This window comes from Peromyscus eremicus, chromosome 1, assembly GCF_949786415.1.
Source record: "Peromyscus eremicus chromosome 1, PerEre_H2_v1, whole genome shotgun sequence".
NCBI lineage: Eukaryota > Metazoa > Chordata > Mammalia > Rodentia > Cricetidae > Peromyscus > Peromyscus eremicus.
The window spans coordinates 45359672-45383002 of record NC_081416.1 but is presented as its reverse complement, the minus strand read 5'-3'; the positions used below and the strand labels follow the sequence as shown (position 1 = coordinate 45383002).

Sequence of the window (23331 nt, the reverse complement as noted above, 5' to 3'; positions counted from 1 at the left end):
CTGGCTTTGGCCGTGTGTGAGAGAATGACCTCTGCTACTGGGAACTTCCTTATCTTGCTGCAGAATTTCAGGCGGTCTTGAGTGAGTTTTTTGGCTTCAAGGTCACAGTTACAGCTCCTCTGAAGCAGTTACATAATTTCCACGATCACATTGGCTTCTTCATCTGTAAAACGCAGGACTACTAATGTTTGTTTGGGATGAACTGACAGTGGACCAGAGGCTCAAGCCTGCTGGGTAACAGAGAATACCATAACCTTGGGAAGAGGCAACCCAGAAGTCTGTGGGAACCGAGATCTGATCTGGCCTAGAACTTTGGACCAAGCTTTGATAGTATCCTTTAGGAGAAGGGTCTGTCCTCTGCTCAGGGTTTTGTTGTTGTTGTTGTTGTTGTTGTTGTTGTTGTTTTTCCAGCTCTTTGGGTAGATATGGGAGAACCCAGTTAATATGAGAGCTGAATAGAAGGAAGATAAGCACTTAAAACTGACTCTACACAGGCACGGGGAGCTTCCCAAGAAGGTTTATAGCACATCCCAGCAGTATCTGAGCAGGGTGTATCTGCAAGATGGTGGCCTCGCTGGGGTTTACATAATGTGTGACTGGATTTAAAATTTGACCTGATTAGGCTCACGTCACCAGGTCCTTTGGTATATGAGCCAGATCTTCTCTGATGGTAGAGCCTGTCAGTGGAGTCCAAGTGAATCAATTTCAGGGCTTGTTAACTATGTGTGCTTACAGACTTTACATAACCAGTCAAATTTTAAATCCAGTCACACACTATGTAAACCCCAGCCAGGCCACCATCTTGCAGATACACCCTGCTCAGATCCTGCTGGGATGTGCTATAAACCTTCATGGGAAGCTCCCTATGCCCGTGTAGAGTCAGTTTTAAGTGCTTATCTTCCTTCTACTCAGCTCTCATATCCCAGGTGTCTTAGCTGCATACTGTGGACATCAATACTTATTTCACAGAGTGGTTTGAAGATTAAAGGAGACAATTTGTATAGAGACTCCAGCATAGTGACTACTTTAATATTTGTCAGTATCAGCATTCAGTTAGCACTCAGAAGAGGTCGTTGAATATCAGATTGTGGCTCCTTCTAGGGTTTATCTTTGCTTATCTATGTGGTTGGAGTCCTGGAACACACATGGAACACAGGGCTGGGCATAGAAAATTGGCATATCCTACTTTCCCATATGTTAGGTGGTGTAGGTAGTTGCAATTTGGTGGATTTTTAAAATATCTTGTATTTGAAAAATTCAGAGATACGCTATTCAGAAAAGGACTGCTGAGTACCCTGTAACAGGGACACACCTTGAGGATGCTAACTGAAATAAGCCAGCCACAAACAAACGAAGACAGTATAACTTCATGGAGAGTAGGTGTCAAGAATAGTCAGATTGACAAGGCAGAAAGGAAGGGTGTTTACCTGGGCTGGGGCTGGGGGTGGGGTTCAGTTTTGTAAGATGAAAAGGGTCTGACAATTGATTGCACAGCACTGAATTATTTAACATGACTGGGATGAACTGTACAGTTAAAGATCATTAAGAAGGAACCTGGGGAGATGATTCAGTCAATACAGTACTTGCTGTATAAGTACAAAAACCTGAATTCATATGATCAGCACCCATGTAAAAAGCCAGCAAGGTGGCACAAGGCTAAGATCCCAGAGCTGGGAAGGTGGAGCAGATAGAACTCTGAAACTTACTGGACCACTAGCTAGCTTAGCCAGTTCCAGGAAATGCCTATTCTTTGAGAGACCCTGACTCAGAAAATTAGGTGGACAGTGAGAGAGGAAGACAACTGACATGAAGCACTTCTCAATATTTATCTTAATAAATACGGTACCAAATGTCAGGTATCATACCAGGCACCAAGAAAGCCAGCATTGGTGTGATGGTTAGTATTATCAACTGGACATGGAGGGGACAGGCCTTCAGGTATACCTGTGAGAGATTGTCCAGATTAAGGCTAGCCTGTGATAACAGCTGGGAGGGTATATCTTGATTAACTTAATCCATGCGAGAAAATCCATCAAAATCGTGGGGAGGGCTATTCCCTGGGTACTAAACTTGACCTGATCAGGAAGGGCAGGCAAGGCCAAGAATAAAGGCCAGGAGGAGGGATCGGCCTGTGTGAAGGGCTCAAGGAGAGTCCATCTGAGAGCAGGCCAGCGTGGCTGGAGTAGGGAGTGCTGAAGAAGTGTGCTGTAAGGAAAGGTTACCAAGGCTGGGGAGCCCACACCACCAAGCTTTCCTACCCACCTTTGTCTGTCCTTTCGAGGGGAAGGGAATACATGGAGGCTTTAGTGAAGAAACAAACAGAAGAACAAGTATGTGTTGGACAAAATCAATCCTAGATATTTGTTTTTATCAGAAGAATTATAAGATACTTAGAAGTTTTGTCTCACTCGGGCCTTCATTACCGGTCTTACTCTTAGCTTTCAGAGCCCTGGCAAGGCATAGAGGAAAGCCCAAGTAAGTTTAAACATCACTAATTTTAATCAAGTTAGTAACTATGATTTATTCTAGTCTCCTACTCTGGAAAACACATCTCTATAAGTAAAATGTAGGAAAAAAAATGTCCAAAATGGTATTTATGTGACTAAGAGTCAATAAGGTACCAGAGATGATAGAATTTGATAACAATTGTGTAATCTGGGTATTCTGTTGAGATACTGAAAAGTGAGTGACTATACAGAGTCACAATTAATTAATCATTTCATGAAAAATAATCTGTGGCCTTTGTTGTGGCAAATTTTATGTTTCAGTTGAGATTTTTCACATAACACTTTCTTTTGACAGAAATACTATTAGATAACTATTTTCTTTTTGTAACATTATAAAATATAATTTGCACTTTGTAAAGTACATTCATTTAAAGGGTATATTGTAGCAGGAATCTTAACAGTTCTTATTAATAAAATCAAACCTGAGGCCAGTTATTGGGGTGAACACTGGAAGATCAGAGAGACAGAACAAGCCACAGCTAACCTCACCTGGCCAACTTCTTAGCTGATCCTGTTTTCTCAGACTAGAAGCTTCTGAGTCCTCATATCCGAATGGCTCTCAGCTGAACTGTGCTGCTCAAACCTAAAAGCTTAACCAGCCAAATGCTTCTAGTTTCTGGTCCTCACACCTTATATACCTTTCTGCTTTCTACCACCACTCCCTGGGATTAAAGGCGTGAGTCACCATGCTTGGCTGTATCCTTGAACAGATGGATTTCTGCCTCTGGAATGCTAGGATTAAAGGCGTGTGCTACCACTGCCTATCCTAAGTATCTAGTGGCTTTTCTGTTCTCTGACCCCAGATAAGTTTATTAGAGTACACAATATTTTGGGGAACACAGTACCACCACAGTATATAGTGTGAATAATTTTAATTTGGAGATAGTTTCTCCTCCATTTTAACTGGAAACCTTATTAACTAAACTGTTAGTAAAAGTTTTAAAGCAACATGTAGATTTGGAAATGAACCATGGATATCTCATATAATTGATTCCATTTATCACAGACAATATTAGAAATTATTTGAGCTTCCTTGTATAAATATTTTTACTACCTTTTTAGCAGAATCTCGATCTGAAAGAAATATGAAATCCTGCCGTCCTGTTCTCTGTATGTCATGTCTGAATTTCTCTGTATATTAAAGATCAATGGGATAATTCAATGATTTATGCTTCTTGGTGCCACAGGCCAGTGTTAGGAGTTTTAGAGACCTCCTAAAATACAAATTGGAACATTAACAACAGCAATCATACAGACACTTCACATAACTGAGACCGATGCTTCATTGTGCAAGGATCAAGTACATGTTGGCAAGTTAATTATCCTTCCTTCTCTAAGGGTTTCTGCTGCTCAAATCCTTCCTGCACCTGAAAGTGGCCTGGTCACTGTCAGGGTCAGTATGAGCAGCAAAGCCTTCGTGTTCAGGATGGTCAGACAGGGTTCTTGCTTCAAAGACTTGAGGAAAGGAAGATGGGAAGGCATGTCCTGGGGCTCAGGATGTACTGCCTCATAAGCTTCTGGTAGACTCTTGGTAAGCCCATCCCACCACCCTGTTACCCACAGTGTGGACTAATGCAACCAGGGTTCCAGGTCGGGAGTCTGTCTGCTAACTGTTCTTCACTCCTTGTTTTAATCCTAGGAACTGGTGAAAGTGGGAAGAGCACTTTTATCAAGCAAATGAGGATAATCCATGGGTCTGGCTACAGTGATGAAGACAGAAGGGGCTTCACGAAGCTGGTTTACCAAAACATATTCACCGCCATGCAAGCCATGATCAGAGCAATGGACACCCTGAGAATACAATACGTGTGTGAGCAGAATAAGGTACTGTGCTTGGGAGTGTTGGCTCTATCTGTGAATGCATGCCTTTCTATTGGGGTCAGCGAAAGTCTTTGAACAAAAAGCTTTGCTAAGTGCTTTGATTGGATGCCCTTAGTAGTGGAAGAGCTACTTGGGGTGTGTGATGGATTTCGTTAGTCCTGCTGGTCTTCTGTCTGCCAGAAATTTTCCATAGGAAGTGAGGTTGTGGTGTTATGTGGCGTTTTTTGAGGTTGCTCACTTCAGGGACTAGAAAAAGAAGATGCCATTTTTCAGTTGAGCCGAGAGACCCACTGTTTGCCTCAGTGGGGGAAATGATGCTAGATGCTGGTTTTACAGCATCTAGCTTTTCAAGAATTCTCAGTCTCAGAAAACATTTTCACTAATTCGCTGTAGACTACTGAGAGAAATTGGTGGGGTTTGTTGGTGTTGGGAGCCGGCCCTTTTTGGGAACTAAGTGACATTTTATGAAAGCGGTTCTGATGTCCAAGCTAGCAAAGTGCTCCCATGATGTGAGCCCTCCAAGCTGATATTTGCTTTCTGCCTGTCGCCATTGGTCATTAGTGATGCAAGTCTCCCATTGATGAAGGGAAAAGAAAAGGCAAGAAGAGTGGAGGAGGCAAATAGGATTGCCCGGCCTACACTGGAACAGATTGGAATTTATTTTGAGTCCAGATTAGAAATAAGAGTTTAGCCGGGTGCCTATAATTCTAGCACCTAGAAGAGAGAGGCAGCAGGACTGTAGGTTTAAGGCCAGCCTGGGCTACATAGTAATACCCTGACTTTTAAAAATGAAAAAATGTGTTTATTTCAAATAATCAATACTGTATCATGAATGGCATGGTGGTAAAATGATTCTGTGTCAAATGAATCTCTCATGAATCTATTTTAAAAATGATGTTGATGCTAACAGTGCAGAGCTGCATGAACTTTCCGATGGATAATTTTATCAGCACCTGTGGCACCTGTACTCATGTGTATCATCTATATATGACTGAGAATATTTCAAAGCAACTAAAGAACTTAAAATTCTATTTCTTGGCAATTTTTTACTTAGTACACAATATGCACCAAATTGTTGATACCTTCACATTGTTGGTTCAACTTACTTATTTACTATTATTTCCTTATAGTCTCAAAGGTCACATGAAGGACTATGTCTTGACTACAGTTTCAACTTCCAACAGTCATACTAGAAGCATGTGGGGTGAGCTAATATGCAGAAATGTGGGAGGTGCATGCTAAGCCACTTGGGATGTTGTGGACCTGACTGTGATGACGCTCATATCCATTGCTTTTCAGTACATGTGTCATCTTTTGAAAGAGCATAGTCCATTGACACCCTACGTAGCATCCTAAAATCAGGCTTTCTGTGGAGATTTCAGATTCTTTCAGAGAGGAAGCGAGGAGGAAACGGCCTCCTGGTGATTTTCTTCATCTTGTTTTCCCTGGCTGTAGGCTGCAGTTTCTTTGTTGGTCATAGAAGAAGGGTAATTGGTTGAAGCCTGGGGTTTAGGGATGGGTTTACAAACAGAACAACTGATGAGAAGGCTCAGGTGTAACCAGTTTTGCTTCCCTTGGAGATATGTGTTTGGGAAACCTAATCAGATTTGGCAGTCAAGACCTCTAGGTTTCAGCTTTTGTTTGGTTTTCCTCATGGTCTCTTACAAGTGCTCTGAGTTCATACTTTAAATAAAAAGGTTTTATGGGGCTCTGACATTCCATCACTTTCTCCTGCTCCTTGGTCTCCACTCTTTTCCATAGGCCATCTCTGCATTCTGGTGGTCTGTATTCATTTCCTGGGCTGCGGTGACAACATACCTCAATCAGGGTGCCTAGAAACAAGATTATTCTCTTACAACTCTGGATGCTAAAAGTCAAGATTAATTGGTACCAACTGGAGGTGCTGGGAAGAAATCCACTTCCTGCTTCCCCCTGGAGTCTGGTTATTAGAAGCCCGTGGCCCGTGTTGGCTTGTCTACGTGTTACTCCAGTGTCTATATCTGTCAATACATCGTGCCCCTGTGTATCTGTGTACTTACATAGTGGTGTCCTCTCTGTCTACATTCAAATTTGCCTCTTATAAGGCCACTTGTAATCAAGGATGACCTTAATTACCTCCTAGTGACACTATTTGCAAGTAAGATTGCACTTTCAGGGGCTGAAGAGATGGTAAGCATTTAAGAGCACTGACTGCTCTTCCAGAGGACCCAGGTTAAGTGCCCAGCACCGGCATGGCAGCTCACAACTGTCTGTAACTCCAGTTCTCCTGGATCCGACACCCTCACACAGACATGCTCATAGGCAAAACACCAATGTATATAAAAATAAATAAATAAAAGAAAATATCAGTTTGTTTTTTTTTAAAGCTTGCACTTTGAAATTCTATGTAGACATGATACTTAGTGGCAGTGCTGTTCAACAGTGCAGTCTTCGCTGTGTGCAGGGTACATGAGCCAAATCAGTGCTTTCCAGACTGAATTGTACCTAAGTGACATAAGTTGATTAGTGGACAAACTCGAAACCAAAAATGGACTTCTGGTTTATTCTGTTACTTGTTTAGGTCATTTTCTTCCATGCTTTCCTTATTGTCTTTTTGTTGTCTGTTATTAATTCTAATAACTTTCTCTGTGAGCTGGTCCTGAATCTGAATATGAAACTGTAATAGAGTCCCATGTTTAAGACATAAAATGAAAATCCGATTGGACTGGCTGTAGTGGTGCAGGCCTGTGACCCCAGCCCTTGGGAATCGGGAAGAGGAGGATTATCAGTCGGAGGCCATCCTGGACTGCATAGCAAGTTCTGGGCCAGCCTCAGCTACATACTTCCCTATCTTGTGCTATCTTCTTTACAAGATACTGGATAACTTGAAATAAATGTTCAGTTAAACCAAGGACAAAGAAAACCTTAATTAGCTTTTATTTCACAGAATGAAACATTTCCTTCATTTCTTATTGATGGATACACCTCTCTATTTTCCATTTCTTGCTGTGTGTGTAGGGGGAAGTGTGTGTGTGTGTGTGTGTGTGTGTGTGTGTGTGTGTACACACATGTGCTTGTGTGTGGCTTGTGTGTGTGTGTGTGTGTGTGTGTGTATGCATGTGTGTGTTTTCATAACTGGGAATGCTTAAAAGTGGAAGTGAACTAAAGGCTGTTTCAGAGGGTTTCGAGTGCTAGTGAGATCATTGTACCTCAGGTTTGTTGAAATCTTTGCTTCGTGCTTGAAAGATTGCTTATTAAAGAAATTTAGATCGCTATATTTTTTAGCCAACTTGTTTTTAAAATTAAGAGATAGCCTTGGTTACTTTCTTAAAGCTCACATACTTCCTTTAGAGGCATGATTCACATGTATTTGTTCACTCTTTTGACAGGTGTTGACTTTTATAAACGTCTCTCAGTTGTGTTTTATAAACATGTTAGAACGTATGACTCCTGGACTAAATATTCGACCAGATTTGTTCATTTTCCTCTTGACTTCTCAGTGAAACCAGAAGAGTTCCATGCTTTGTTCCTGTGGCGTTATGATCTCGGAAGCCTCATCACAGGCCGTCTTGACTCGCAGTAAATGTTTTCATCCTCGAGGTTTGCAGACCTGCCTGGATAATTAGAAACTGAGCCTCCTAAGGGCAACCCACCTAGCTTCTCATGAGCCCTTTGCTTCTGGATTTGGTGCTTCCCAGGACTAGGGAAGGTTGCCACCATCCCCAGCTGCTTCCCTGCCCTCTAGCCTACAGGAGCTGTGCAGTGTCCCAGGTTCCTGTAACTCAACTCCAGTGAGAGCTCATCACAGCCATAAAGAAATAAGTTTTTTGCCGGGTGTGGTGGCGCACGCCTTTAATCCCAGCACTCGGGAGGCAGAGCCAGGCGAATCTCTGTGAGTTCGAGGCCAGCCTGGGCTACCAAGTGAGTTCCAGGAGAGGCGCAAAGCTACACAGAGAAACCCTGTCTCGAAAAACCAAAAAAAAAAAAAAAAAAAGAAATAAGTTTTTTAAAAGAGAATTAATAACTAGACATAGGGAAAGTCATAGAAACTCATGGAAATTCCCAGCTATGGAAACACATACACCCCAAGAAATGGAAAATAGAAATTCATCAATAAGAAATGAAGGAAAGGTTTCATTACTGTGAAATAAAAGCCAATTAAGGTTTCCTTTGTCCTTGGCTTAACTGAACAATTATTTCAGCAAGTAGAAACTCCAGATACATAATCTAGAGCACAACGTCTCTAAAGGTAGGAGGCTGACTTTCCCTTCAGGGAGCATCTACCTCTTACTAGAAGCAATTGCTGAACTCAAAATCTTTCTAACACTTCAAAGACTCTTGAGGACCAACACACATACACATACATGTACACACGCACACACAATGTACATACATACATACATACATACATACATACATACATACATACAAATACACATACATTACCTGTGTACCTCCACCTACAGTTCCAGGTCTCAGATCCTGAGAAGTGCCTAAAAGCTTGTGTGAGGAGACCGAGCACAGTTAAGGGAACACAGTCAATTTAAATTTATGTCACATTTTAGCGGGACAGTTTCTCAGGGCTTAGGGTATTTTAAGATCTTTATTTTCTAATTTCTAAAACATCTGTTTAAATATATTTTTCTATCCCACTTCCTCATCCAATTTGAAGTCGGGTTCTGCAAACCTTTGGGAACAGCAAGGCCGATGTTCTAACTTGGGCTGCGGCCCAGAGTTGCTGGTTTTCAGTTAAATGTTAACCTCAGGGCCCTGCTTCCCATGTCCCCTTGGATATTAAAAACCACACAGTATACTTTTACTGAGAACTTGGAGTTCTACCTGGTGTCATAGTAAGAACAACAAATTCTCCACTGGAATCCCAGGCAGAGGTTTAGATTAATCCATGTTCTCCCTAGGGTGGACGTGGCTATCACTTGAAGTGTGTGAGTCTGGGAAATAAAGAGTACGATGACAGCAAGTGGCTTTCTCTGTATTTTTCATTACAACTAAACCTCACAGCCTTTGAGCCTGATTGGCGAACGAAAAAGTATGAGGACCAATGATGAGCAGCAAGATCAGCTTGAACGTTGAAGCATTAATTTACATAATGTAGGAGACCTTAATTTCTTCTATGAAGTTGCCTTAAAATACTTTGATAACCTGGTTACAAATGATCATACTGGTGTGGGAGGTGATAATTATATAATTTTAATCTAATTTATGATCATCCTAAACATGAAGGAGAACATGTGAACTCCCCTCACGCTTGAATAATATTTGAGGAAAACAGCAATATCCGAGATGATCATAAAATTCATGTTAACCCCAAACTCTTTACAACTGCTTCTCCTATGACAGCTGTTCTGCTTGGTGCTGGTATGTAGATGCGGGGGGGGGGGGGTGTAGTGGTTGGAATGTGGGGGTGGGGGTGGGGGGGTGAGTGGTAGTGGGTGGTGGTGGTAGTGGTTGGAGAATGGTAGTGGTGGTGGGTGGAAGGTGGTGGTGGTGGGTGGTGGGTGGTGGTGGTGGTGGGTGATGGTGGTAACTGGTGGTGGGTGGTGAGTGGTGGTGGGTCATGGTGGGTGGTGGGTGGTGGGTGGTAGGTGGTGGGTGTTTGTGGGTGGTGGTGGCTGCTGGTGGTTATTGGGTGAGTCCTTTTCACAGGCTCTCTTCTCTGAACACTAGTGATTTCCTGATGAACACAAGCCAAGGGCTAAATTCCCTGCTTAGGGTTGGTTTGGAGTCCTGCCCAGGTTGAATTGAGATGAGTGTATCCCAGGCAAAAGACTCTAGCAAGCTTTCTTTCTGCGTTAAGATCTTTTCTCAAGGCAATGGCATGGAGAAGGGTTGTTTCAAATGAGACCTAGTAGTGATTCCAAGGGAATCAAATGATTGATCGGGATTTCTGACCCTAAACTGTGTCAGGCACAATTTAGAACACTCTAAAGTAATGTAAAATAGTTTTCACGTTTATCAATTGCTTTGTATTTTTCCTAAATCAATTTTTAAGGTATTTTGGCATGCTCTTCTTGTAATTAGTAAAAAAGATATGGACATCTTTGTCTATCTTGGCCATTTATAGTGTCTTGTTAGAAACCATTTGCCCATGTGTGAGTGTACCATGTATTAAGGACAGGAAGATAACTGGTCGTTCTGATTTTTTTAAGCACCTCTAATTTCCTAATCATTTGTGTGAGTGGCTATTTGTTGTCCTGGTTTTATTTCTTTTGCTATGAGAAAACACCCTGACCAAAAGCATTTGAGGGGGCAAAGGGCTTATTTCCGCTCACAGGTCCAGGTGTGTCAGTGCCACTGTATCAGGAAGTCAAGGGAGTGGGGACTTGAAACAGCTTGTCACATCACAGACACAGCCTAGAGCAGAGAGAGATGAATGTGTGCACACTTACTAGGCAGCTTTGTTTGTTAATTCACATACAGTCCAGGGCCCAGCTCAAGAAGTGCTGCTACCCATATTCAAAGTGGGTCTTTCTACCTTAGTTAACTCAATTAAGAAAAATCCTTCACAGGCATGCCCACCGGCCATCTTGATCTAGGAAATCCTGGAGTCTCTCTTCCTTGGTGGTTCTAGGTCATGTTGACAATCAAAACTAATCACCATATTTACTTAATTTTTTGGCTAAAATGGAGCTAGTTGGCCAAAAGTACCTTGCTTGCCTTTTGTTGAAGTCAGTAGAAGTGAAAACATGTATGTGAGACCATCATCCTTGCCTGGTGCCCCACAACACCTGCCCCAGACTTTTCAGTTCTGCTTTGTGCTGACATGGACCATCTGTCTTTCCTGCTGGGTTCTGTTGAGGCTTTCCTTCACTTTGATATTGTTTCTCCCCTTTCCTCCCCTCCCAATCTTCTCACTCTCCTGTCCCCTCCCCCTCCCCTTCCCACCCTCCCCCTCCCTTGCCCTCCACCCTCCCTTCCTTTCCACTCCATCCTCCCTTCCTTCTCTTCATGATCTGGGTTAGCTGATGTGTGGAACCCTCTGCAGTGTTAATAATTACTCCTAAGTAAGAGAGTCTTTCTTCCCAAGGTCAAGTTAGCTCTTGATGTACTAGAATGGACATGAGCTGGCATGAAATTAAATCCCTGTCATCTACATCAGTCCTCAAAGTCCTCAGTATGTTTGTCTTCTCCCTCCGTTGAGGAAAGAGTGCCATGTGTACTCTTCAGGTGGCCTCTGCTGCCCTCTAGCATGATATAACTTTATGCCTTGACCCTGGAACTGTGATACTGGGCAAGAAGTACCCGGAAGTTCACATGGCAATAGCTCCCTTTCTCCACAGAAGTACTTGGTAGTTGGTAATATCACATTTGAGTTGCAAGATAACCCAGAAACCTTGTGCATCCAGGGGCTCTGGCTCTAGTATAGGGAGCTAGAGACTGATCATGGCCAGTACCTTAGGCTGTTTGGTGAGCTGTAAACCTGTCTTCCTGTGAAAGTTAAGTCAGTGACAATGACTGTGAAGCTGAGTGGCCAGGCAGCACTTTTGAAATCTTACTGGACCAAAGGATAAAGCACAAAGGAATAACAGCCCATGGGACTTGGGAGATGGACTGGCCAGTCACTAAAGTACCTATAGTGTATGCATGAGGATCTGAATTTGGACGCTCAGGGCCCACATAAAAGGCTGGCATGGTGGTATGTGCTAATAATCTCGGTCCTTGGAGGATGGAGATAGATCTGAACCTTGTTGGTCAGCAAATACAGCTTAACTGATGAGCTTCAGGTAGACCATGATTAAGGGAACACACTCAACATCAACCTCTGGCCCCCATATGTATACACACATACACACACACACACACACACACACACACACACACACACACCACACACACACAACACACACACACCATGGGAAAACAGCCTGTTTATGAACTAGAAAGGAAACTTAATTTAAAAAAAAAAAAGAGATGATCTCTTTGCCAACTCTGTTCTAAAGTAATTGAAAAATAAGACACGGAAGTGAAGTATATGGTGATCAGAATAAATAATGATGAGTAGTGCTACTGTTTCTAGCCTGGCGTCCTCATCCCAGAATGTGACAGACATACCCAAAAGGGCTGCATGAGTTCTAGAAGACCTCTGTCACCCACAGGGGCAGGCCCAGAACAGAAGAACAGGGTGGAAATGGAAGTACCAGGAGCGTTTGTCAGCTGACATGCCTTCACCTTCAGTCTCCACCTTGGTATCAGCTGTGGCATCCATGGACAGAGCTACACTTTCCACCACCCCATAGACCTCTGCTTGGGGACTACCTTCATTTGGGTTTTTATTGCTGTGAAGAGACACCATGACCATGGCAACTCTTAGAAAGTAAAACATTTCACTGGGGCTGGCTTACAGTTCAGAGGTTTAGTCCATTATCATCATAACGGGGACTATGGCAGCATGCAGGCAGATATAGTGCTAGAGCTGAGAGTCCTACATCTTGCAGGCAACAGGAAAACTAAGACACTGGGTGGTATGCTGAGCATAGGAATCCTCAAAGCCTATCCCCACAGTGACACACTTCCTCCAACAAGGCCATACCCACTCCAACAAAGCCACACCTCCTAATAGTGCCACTTCTTATGAGATTATGGGGACCAATTACATTCAAACTATAACATTCTACTCCCTGGACCCCATAAGCTTGTAACAATATCATAATGCAAAATGCATTTAGTCCAACTTCTGAAGTTCCCATAGTCAATAACAGTCCCAATCTTGTTTCAAAGTCTCTTCTGAGACTCATACAATCTCTTAACTATAATCCACTTTAAAGGCAAAATCAAAAAGCAGATCACATGCTTCCAATATACATTGCCATTCCAAAACATAAGGAAGGGAGCATAGTGAGGAAATACTGGACCAAAGCAAGACCAAAAACCAGCTGGACAAGCTCCAAACTTTGCATCTCCATGCTGATGTCAAAATGCTCCTTAGATCTCCAACTCCATTCAGGTTTGAGTGCAATATACTTCTTTCTCTTGGGCTAGTTTCACTCCCTGTTATCAGCTCTCCTCAGCAGGTATCCCACTACTCTGGCATCTCTAACATCTTGGGTTCTCCAAGGCAAGCCAGGCTTCAACTTCACAGCTTCACGTAATGGCCTCTCTCCTAGGCCTCCATTCAGGGATACCCTGACATATGTCTGGCCTTAGTGGCTTTATTCCATAACTCCTTTCTTCTATTTCTTAATTCTAAACCCAGAATCATGTGGCCAAAGCTGCCACATTCTGCTGTTTACTGGAGCTGGAACATGGCTGGCCTCAGACTCAGAGATCCACCAACTTCTGCCTTCCCCGTGCTGGGATTAAAGGTATTCCCTACCACACCCAGCTCTAAGCTTTAGTTTCTTTCCACAAGTTGGAAATTTAGCTGGGTAGGATCTTGCCCTGAGGTCACCACCTCCTTTATTCCATTTCTTAATCCATTTATCTCTCTGAACACAGGATTTAGATCTTTCTACTTCCTGGTACTCTTTTTCTCCTCAAAATTTATTTTTTGTAATTTACCCTGTTCATCTTGCTCATTTTCATTATATATCTTCATTAGAGTTAACACTAATATCCATACAACAGAGTCTATACTAGACTGTTTTAATTTTAATTAATCCAAAACTCTTCACTTTAGTCTCAGAAACTCTTTGGACAAGGGCAAAAGGCAGCCACTTTCTTCACCAAAATATCACAAGAAAAAAACTCTAGGCAACATGCTAAAATTCTTCTCCTCTGAAACCTCTTGAATGAGCCCCTGACAGTTCATCAAATCACACTCAGCCCCACTGTCATCCATGCTCCTACTAGTGTGGCCCATTAAGCAGTGCTTAAAACATTCCACTGCTCTCATAACCCAAAGTAGCAAAGTCCAAATTCCTCCAAACACAAACATGGTTAGGCCTGTTACAGCAATATCCCACTCCCAGTACCAACTTCTGTCTTAGGGTTTCTATTGCTGTGAAGAGACACCATGACCATGGCAACTCTTAAAAAGTAAAACATTTAATTGGGGTGGCTGGCTTACAGTTTCAGAGGTTCAGTCTGTTATCATCATGATGAGCATGGCAGCATGCAGGCAGACATGGTGCTGGAGTTGAGAGTGCTACACCTTGCAGGCAACAGGAAGTCAACTGAGACACTGGGCAGTATCCTCAAAACCCACCCCCACCCCCCGCCCCCGCACAGTGACACACTTCCTTCAGCAAGGCTATACCCACTCCAACAAAGCCACACCTCCTAATAGTGCCACTCCTTATGAGATTATGGGGGCCAGTTACATTCAAACTACCACAAAGACCCTGTATACTCTGCCATTAGGAAGAGGATGAGTCCATGCCAGGCACAGTATGCCAGGTTCTGGATCTTCTAATGTGGATTCTCTCAGGTGCCCTACTTCATAGACCTCAAGGCTTATGGAAGTTAAGTAATTTCTCCAAAGTCACCCATCAAGGCCGAATAGAGCCCAGGTGGCTTGATAGCCAGGCAAGCTTCTCACAGCTATCCTCCCTTCATGCCTCTCAAGTGTGGGTCAAGGCCATTGGCAGCATTAGCTCCTGTAAAGTTTGACTGTGAAGACAGCCAGTGATATGGATGCAGGATGTCTCAAGACCTAGGTTCTCAGCCCACTTGGTGAGTTCCTTTCTCGCCAGCTGGTACCTGGCCACTTTCCATGGCCATCTCTGCCAGTGCTGTCTCTGTTCGTGCTCCCACCAGGGCATATGTAGTCAAAGGACCCAGAGTGCTCCCAGGGAGAGGACTGAGCAGCTTTCTGTGGAGCAGGATGGACATGGCTAAGGAGAGAATGTTTCTTCTTTTGTTTTCCTGAGAGAGAGCTAAACTCGCTGGGCATTACTGGAGATTTATTTTGCAAATTGGAACAATCAAAGCACAACAATGAATTTTTACCCAGTGCCAGGAAAGAAAAAGTAAAACTGGAAGAGTATATTCTGACGGTGATATAAAAAGGACTCATTTTAGCGGGAGTATTCAAATGCTTGCTTTTAAGAGAATGAGGTGGGACTGTATATATTTATATAGAATCAGCATCAGAATGTAGTCAACATTCTAATTTGTTTCCTGTTACTGTAATAAAACATTTTAACCAAAAACAAATTAGGGAAAGAAAGGGTTTGTTTCAGCTTACACTTCCAGGTAACAGTCCATCACGGAGGGGATGTCAGAACAGGGACTCAAGCGGGGACTGAAGGGGAGCCATGGAAGAGTGCTACTCACTGGTGTTTTTTCTCTCTCTCTCAGTGCTACTCACTGGTGTTCTCTCTCTCTCTCTCTCTCTCTCTCTCTCTCTCTCTCTCTCTCTCTCTCATTCCCTGGCTCATACTCAGGTATCTTTCTAAGTCAGCCCAGGCCCATCTGCCTAGGGTAAACATTCCCATATCAATCATTGCTCAATACATTCCCCCACAGGCATGACCACAGGCTTGGTAATCCCATTGATGTTCCCTCTTGCCAGGTGACTCTAGGTTGTGTCAAGTTGACAGTAACAATTACACAACATAGCAGGCACAAGAGAAGGAAGTTGTAGGAAGTGCACGTGTATAAAGTGACAAGAGCTGGGCTGGTGGCTGAGGCAGGAGAGTTACAAGTTCAAGGGCTGCCTAGGTTACAGCCTGAGTTCAAGGTCAATCTGAATAACTTTGTGAGAACCTGCTTTAAAAAAACAGCACTAAGATGATGCTGGGAATATACCCAATGTGGAGGACCTGACCAGCATGCTCAAGACTGGGAATGCACCAGTGTGGAGGACCTAACCAGCATGTTCAAGGTCTGGAATGCATCCAGTGTGGAGCACCTGACCAGCATGCTCAAGTCCAGGAATGCACCCAGTGTGGAGGACCTGACCAGCATGTTCAAGGCCAGGAATTCACCAGTGTGGAGCACCTGACCGGCATACTCAAGTCCTAGAATGCACCCAGTGTGGAGCACCTGACCAGCATGTTCAAGATTGGGAATGCACCAGTCTGGAACATCTGACCAGCATGTTCAAGGCCAGGAATGCACTAGTGTGGAGGACCTGACCAGCATGTTCAAGACTGGGAATGCACCCAGTGTGGAGGACCTCACCAGCATGTTCAAGGTCTGGAATGCAGCCAGTGTGGAGGACCTGACCAGCATGCTCAAGACTGGGAATGCACCCAGTGTGGAGCACCTCACCAGCATGTTCAAGGTCTGGAATGCAGCCAGTGTGGAGGACCTGACCAGCATGCTTAAGGCCCTAGGTTCTGTCCCCAGTACTAAAATAAACAGTTACTCTACATTACTTTTTCAGGAAGGAGTGAGCAATTGTGGAAGTGATTAACTTTGGGGAGTGTGTCTGAAAAGTGGAGTAGGAGGGATAATCTAACTATTAATTTTCTATCCTATTCAAATGTCTTCTAAAATGTGAATTAAGTTTATCTCAGCACAATTACATAAATCCCCTTTCTTCTGTATTAAAATCTTTCCTCTGTATTAAAAATGAAAAGTAAATTTGACCTCTTAAGTTTAACATAAGCATCAGTAGCTTAAAATTTAATCACAGTGACTAAAATCCCTTTAATGCTTCAACAGTGACCTCCAATTTGGACGACCCAATCTGGGTATTCCATCATCCCAGGGCCTTTAAATCACAAGGGGCCAGCAAATGGACCTACATCCGGAAGGTTTGTCCTGTCCTGGTTTTCACTGATCCTCCTGAAGCCTGTTCAGAGAGTGCAGTGGGAATTATAATTGTGCCTTTTTGTGGCTATGAAGTTGGGTAATTTGGCTGAGTTACTGCCTCTAATTTTGCTTCCTTGTTTATAAACAAAGGAGCTGGACCAGCTGGCCTGAACTTTTCCTATTTAGGGAATGTAGATTCTATCTTAGAATTAGAAAATAATACAGTAAGAATAATCTGGGAATTAATGAGATTAGGGTCATTTTGTGAAGATATCCTCTACTCCTTCTTGCTTAAAAAATAACTTTTTGAAATAAAAAAAATATATGGTACCCTGTCTTGGAGCTTGATTTCAACTTTGCTAAGAAATCTTTTAAAAATATTTGTTTCCTATATATTTATTTTATGTGATTGGGTGTTCTGCCTGCTAGTATGTCTGTATACCATCTGAGTGTAATGCCCAAGGAGGCCAGAAGAGGGCATTAGATATCCTGGAACTGGAGTTAGAGAAAGTTGTTAATTGCATTGTGGGTTCTCCAAATCAAATCTGGGTCCTCTGGAGGAATAGCCAGTGCTCTTAACTGAGGAGTTGATCACTCCAACCCTGAGAAATCTTGTTAATATGGCAAGAACCTAGCACTCCCTTAGCTTAGCTGGTTATGAGAGCACCTTCCCCACAACACACACACACACACACACACACACACTCACACTCACTGAGGGCTGCGCTTTATCATTTACAGATCTTCTAGGAACTCTGGAGCATCCCCAGATATTATGGCTGCTCTCTCCTCTCTCCTCTCTGTGCATGCTCTCAGCCTCACTCCCCACATAACTGCTAATTATAACCTCTGAGCCTGATATAGAAAGGACCAAAGAGAACATTCCATCTCTGTCCCTTAGGCTGTCCCAGGGGTATCTTGGATCAGGGATGGAGGTTTACTCCTTGGTGAGATGCCCAGGGGCCACTGGATGGGAACTAAACCTGGCTTTTCAGAAGGACAGATCTGAGGACAAGGTGCTATGGGCAGAAGAACATGGGACATTAGCACCATGCTCTAGCTCATCTATTTAAATTTGTCTAAAGATTTTTGGTTAATGCAGAACTCAAATACTCATTATATCTAAGGTTCTCTAAAGAAATCAGAATCCCCCTATAGAAACCAAAATCCACAGATGCCCAAGTCTCTTATGTAAATGGAGTAGTCTTCATGCAGCAGACATGCATCTTCCTATACACTCTAAACCTTACCCACGATCGCTTACCCAATATGGCATACATGATCTAGATGCAACTTAGACTGTATTGCTTAAAGAATAGTGACAAGAAAGAGTTCTGTGTACTGCTTGGTACTGAATATTTTCAAGTGTGAAACTAAAGGATATAGAAGGTATTTGACAGGGGATGCCTCCTGAGCAACCCTGGAGAAGTGTAGAGGACTGGAGTGTCTGCTAGGTCAAGTCAGCTCTTGTCACGCATGATTATGACAGGTGAAGGCTGAAGAGCTTGGGGATGTGCCCTAGGCAGGTGAAGAGGAACACTGGACAGCATCCCTCGGGGTGTCCTGTTTGCACTGTCAGGGGTCAAGTGACAAGGCCTTATGTATACACTTGAGCTTGCTCAGGGGTGGAGTGACAAGGCCTTTTGTATACACTTGAGCTTGCTAGAAGATCATTCTAGAGAGATGGGAGACACATTGTTTAAATGTTTTTAAATTCATGTTTTCTCAAAGGGAGTTAATTTTTCTTTTTTGGTTACTTTTTCCCTCAGCTCTTTTATAGAAAGATTTACAGGCACAATGAACTTACCGTTAACACCTTGTGGTTCCCTCTCTCTTGGTCTTACTTTCCTCCCCTCCCCTTCCCTTCCCTCTGCTCCCCTCCCCTCCCCCTGTCCATATCTTCCTATCTGTCCTCCTTTCTCTCTCTCTCCCACATACATGCACATGTACAAAACACACACATACCTTTTGAAAGCCTAAGCACTAGTCAACTGTGACCACCATGATGTCACCCTAAGTATCCTACTGTGTTCTCCTTAGAACCAGGGTATTATCCTGCATCACCACAAATGTCTCTGTCACACCTAAGAAGATATAGTTGATAGCTGTGATATTTTCTGATACCATCTGAACAGTCAAAACTCCCCACGTACTTTCCTTTTCAATCCAGGAATGAAGCAAGCATCCTGCAAGCATTCCGTTGTGATTTCTACTTATTTTCCTGTAGTGTAACTTTCATGCTTACTCTTATTTCTGTCTCTGGTGGTACAGGCATTTCTGAGGCATTCAGGTCATTTATACTACAGAAACTCATGATCAGAAATTGTAGTCTCATAGTGCAACATTTACAGGAAAAGTATGTGTGAGAAACCTCATCTTGTTGGCAATAGAGTGGTTAATTTTTTGTTGGTTGGTTGGTTTTGTCTTATGTATACTAGCCTGCCCCAGACTTACTGTGTAGCTAGGGACGACCTTGAACTCTTGATTTTTTCTGTTCCACACCCCCTTAATGTTGGGGTTACAGATGTCTGCCACTCACACCTGGCTGGTGGTTAATTTCATGCACCACCTTCACAGAATAGCAGCTAAAGCATGATTTCTAAGTATGCCTGTGAGGGCATTTCCAGAAGTGACTGACATTTGCTTTGCTAGCTAGACTAAGTAAAGATTCCCACCACTAGTATGGGAAGCACCATCTGATAACAGAAAGGTAGAGAAAGGTGAATTCACATCAAGCCGGACGTCCATCTCTGCGGACAAACATCAGTACTGCTGATTCTTCAGTTTGTGGGTCAAAACCAAGACACCATGAGCCCCTGCGTCCTCTGGCTTGACAGGCAGACTAAAGCGCACCACTGGTTCGGTTCCAGCTTCCATTTGCAAACAGTTAACCATAGGGTTTCTTGGTTTCCCTAACAACACAAGCCAATTCCTATAACCAGTCAGTCTGTCTGTCTATCTCTGTCTCTCCCCTTTTTTCTTTCTTTCTCCCCTACCTCTGTTTCTTTCTCTACACTCTATCTTCTCTTTCTTCAATGTCTTCCACAGGGAAGAGCACACCATTTGGTTATCCAGTATCACATGGTCGACCCTGAAAACATACATACAAGTAACATTGTACAGATTGAGAAGGCTGAATTTATGTATTTAGGAATATATATATATATATATATATATATATATATATATATATTATGAATATAAGAACAATTACTGAAAAAAGAGGCCATGAATTTGAAAATGAATAAGAAAGGATATATGGAAGAGCTTTGAGGGAGGAAAGAGAAGGGGGAAGTTATATAATTATATTAGTCTCCAAAAATAAAATCTTTAAAAAACAAAAAAAAATTGTACTGGATAATCAGTTTTGTGACTGTTCTGAAGATCAGTAATTTGTGTGCTATCTACAATTTTCTATAGCAATATCTTTTTTTTTTCTTCTGAAAACCCAATAGGTCTCAAAAATTAAGTATAGAATTATTGCTTCTACCACCCAAATTTGGACATAGAGACTCTGACATTTGTAACTTCCATAGTCGTAGGAGCCTTATTTACAATAGCCAGATGATAAGAACAATCCAGAGGTCCATAGACAAAATGCAGTGTGTACACACAACAGAATATTATACTACTTTAAAAGGAAATTCAGTTCTAGCTCTTGCTGAGCATGAACACATCTCAGAAATACACTCAGTAAAGTAAGCCAAATAAGAAAGGACAAAATATTGTCCTGTGCTAAGTCCCTAAAGTCAGAAAGGAGAGCAGGGATTGCTTGGGAGAGGAGATGAGAATGGGCGGTGGGTAGTTGTTGTTTATCGGTGGGCACAGAGTTTCTGTGTGCAAAGGTGAAAAGGTTCTAGAGAGGTCTGACAGTGATAATTACCCCTGAACTGTATAGTTAAAAGGGCAAGTTTTATGTTAGGTTTATTTTGTCAGAAAGAAAACTCACCAGGTTCTTATTCTTTTTATTTCAATATAGTATTACAATTATTCTTTGCGTGTGTGTGTGCGCGCGCGCGCGCGCGCGTGCATGTGGAAGCCAGATGTTAACCTTGGATATCATTGATTGGGAGCTATAAGGTAGTTGATAATAAGGGTCTAGACTCACTAGGACACATGCTTCTGGTCGTGCCTGTAAAGGAGTATCTAGACTAAGTTGGACATGTCTGTGAGGGATTGTTTAGATTGTTAAGTGAGGCAAGAAGACCTTTCCCAAATGCTGGACAAAGAAACAGGAGAAAGTGACCTGAGCACCAGTCTCTGCTTCCTGATTGCTGATGCCATGTGACCAGCTGCCTCAGGCTCCTGATGTCATGACTTCTCCACCACCAAGGACTGAACTATGGGCCAAAGTCAACCCTACCTCCATTAAGCTGACATAATACATGCCAAGTATTTTGTCATGGCAACAAGAAGAGTAGCTAAGCCAGGAGGAAATTTGTACAGGATTGGGGTTACTTCTATGATAAACTTGACTATACAATTCCTTTGCTTTTGAAACCGTTTTATGGGAGGCATGTGGAAGAACTGAGGATTTCAGGCTATAGAGCATGGAGCCCAATAAGGAGAGTAGAATGAACCATTCAGGTGGGAGTTTAGAAGCCCAGAATGTCAAAAGAATCCCAGACCATGGAGACATGGTCCATGATGTTGAGAAGGAAGCAAAGCCTCTGTTAAGGACTGGGCTAGAGGCTGTTTCTGTGATACCGATATTTAATCTGCTTAAGTCCTGAGAACTTAATTCAAGAGTAGTAGAACAATTTCTTTGGTAAAAGATATTTCAGAACAGTATATAATTCAGGCTGTGGCATGGCTACTTCCCAGTATTCATCTTCAGATCTAGACTGAAAAAGCAAAATGGGGAAGAAGAAAAAAAAAAGGTGGGGACGTTCTAGTGAGGAAAATTGTGTGGACAAATTTAAAATTTCTGGGAAGAAGAGTGGAGATAAGAAAGCATCAGGTTGATCTCAGTCCTCAGGGGAGGCTTTGCCCTGGAGGAGGTGGGAATGGGGGGTGGGCTGGGGGGAAGGGGAGGGGGGCGGGAGGGGGGAGAACAAGGGAGTCCGTGGCTGATATGTAGAACTGAATTGTATTGTAAAATAAAATAAAATTAAATTTTAAAAAAAAGAAAGAAAAAGAAAGCATCAGCAATTGTTAGAGGGAAACTTCACACTTTTCACTGAGACAATAGGAAAGGTATCCTGAAGGCAAGACCCATAAAAGGCTCCCACTTATAAAAATGCAAATTTAGGTCAAATGAGAAAGCCCAAAGTGATAATACCACAGCAGGGATTCCCTGTTCTCAAAAGAATGCTTAGGAAAGTGATTTTGTCATTGAGCCACCAAGGCATCCAGAGGTTGCTGTTGCCAAAGCAGCAGAACTTGGCTGTGTCATCTATGTGTCCCTGGTTTTGCAAGCATGAAAGATGCAAGTGAAAAATGTCACTGAGTCTTGTTCCATGGTTTCAGAGAGCCCCCGAGGCCAGGCCGTGTGTAGCAGGATTAGACTTTCGGCAAGGACACCTCGAGAGGCTACTGTGTAAACCTATGAAGATGAAGTCTAGGTTGTAACAAAGAACTGAGGATGTTAAAGATGCCAGAACTGCGAGACACCTACTGAGGAAAGCTGAAGGCACAGAATGGAGCCAACTCAAGAGTATGTGTGCTACGGACAGTAGAGCTGGAGAGACAGGGCTACCCAAGTCCTCAGAGCCTAGAGGAGGTTGTTACGAGCTCCAGAAGCCAGACATGGAGCTGCATGATTTGCTGTTTTCCCTGCTGGTCTATGGTCTTGTTTTAATCTGATCATTCCTTGTTATGACTGTTTCTTCCCTTGGAGTGGGATTGCTAATTCTGTGCCATTGTATATTGGAAGATATAAATTGTTTTATGTTTGTTTGTTGGTTGGTTTGCTGTAGGCACTCACAGTCAAGTGATTGCCTTCAGTCTAGTTGAAATATGCACTCAAGACATTTAAAAGGCCTGTTAAAGACTATGGGAGTGCTGAAGTTGGCCTGAATGCATTTTCATTAATAGATGGTCATGAGCCTAGAAGACAATGAGTGGAAGCTTATGGCTTAAACATGTTTTGGTGTCAAGCTAAAAGAGGTGGTCTTGTGGTGACTGATTAATATTGATAGTCAAGTTGACCAGCTCTAAAATCATTTAGGAGATAAACCTCTGCCCAAGTTTGTGAGGGACTATCTAGATTAAGTTAGCTTCTGGGCATGTCCATGAAGGATTGTCTAGATTCTGTTAATAGACATGGGAAGACCCATCCTAACTGCAGGACAAATAAAAAGGAGAAAGGGGGCTGACACCAGAATTCATCACTCTCTGCTTCCGGACTGCTGATGCCATGGGACCA

At 42.8% G+C, this 23331-nt stretch overlaps 1 protein-coding gene across 1 annotated transcript in view; it reads left to right on the top strand.

Moving 5' to 3' along the window:
• Gna14 (G protein subunit alpha 14) overlaps positions 1-23331 on the top strand; it is a 162203-nt gene that overhangs the window by 98922 nt on the left and 39950 nt on the right. Inside the window, exon 2 of the mRNA XM_059260031.1 lies at positions 4147-4331. Coding sequence (XP_059116014.1) covers positions 4147-4331 — 185 coding nt within the window. The remainder of the gene's footprint in view (positions 1-4146; positions 4332-23331) is intronic.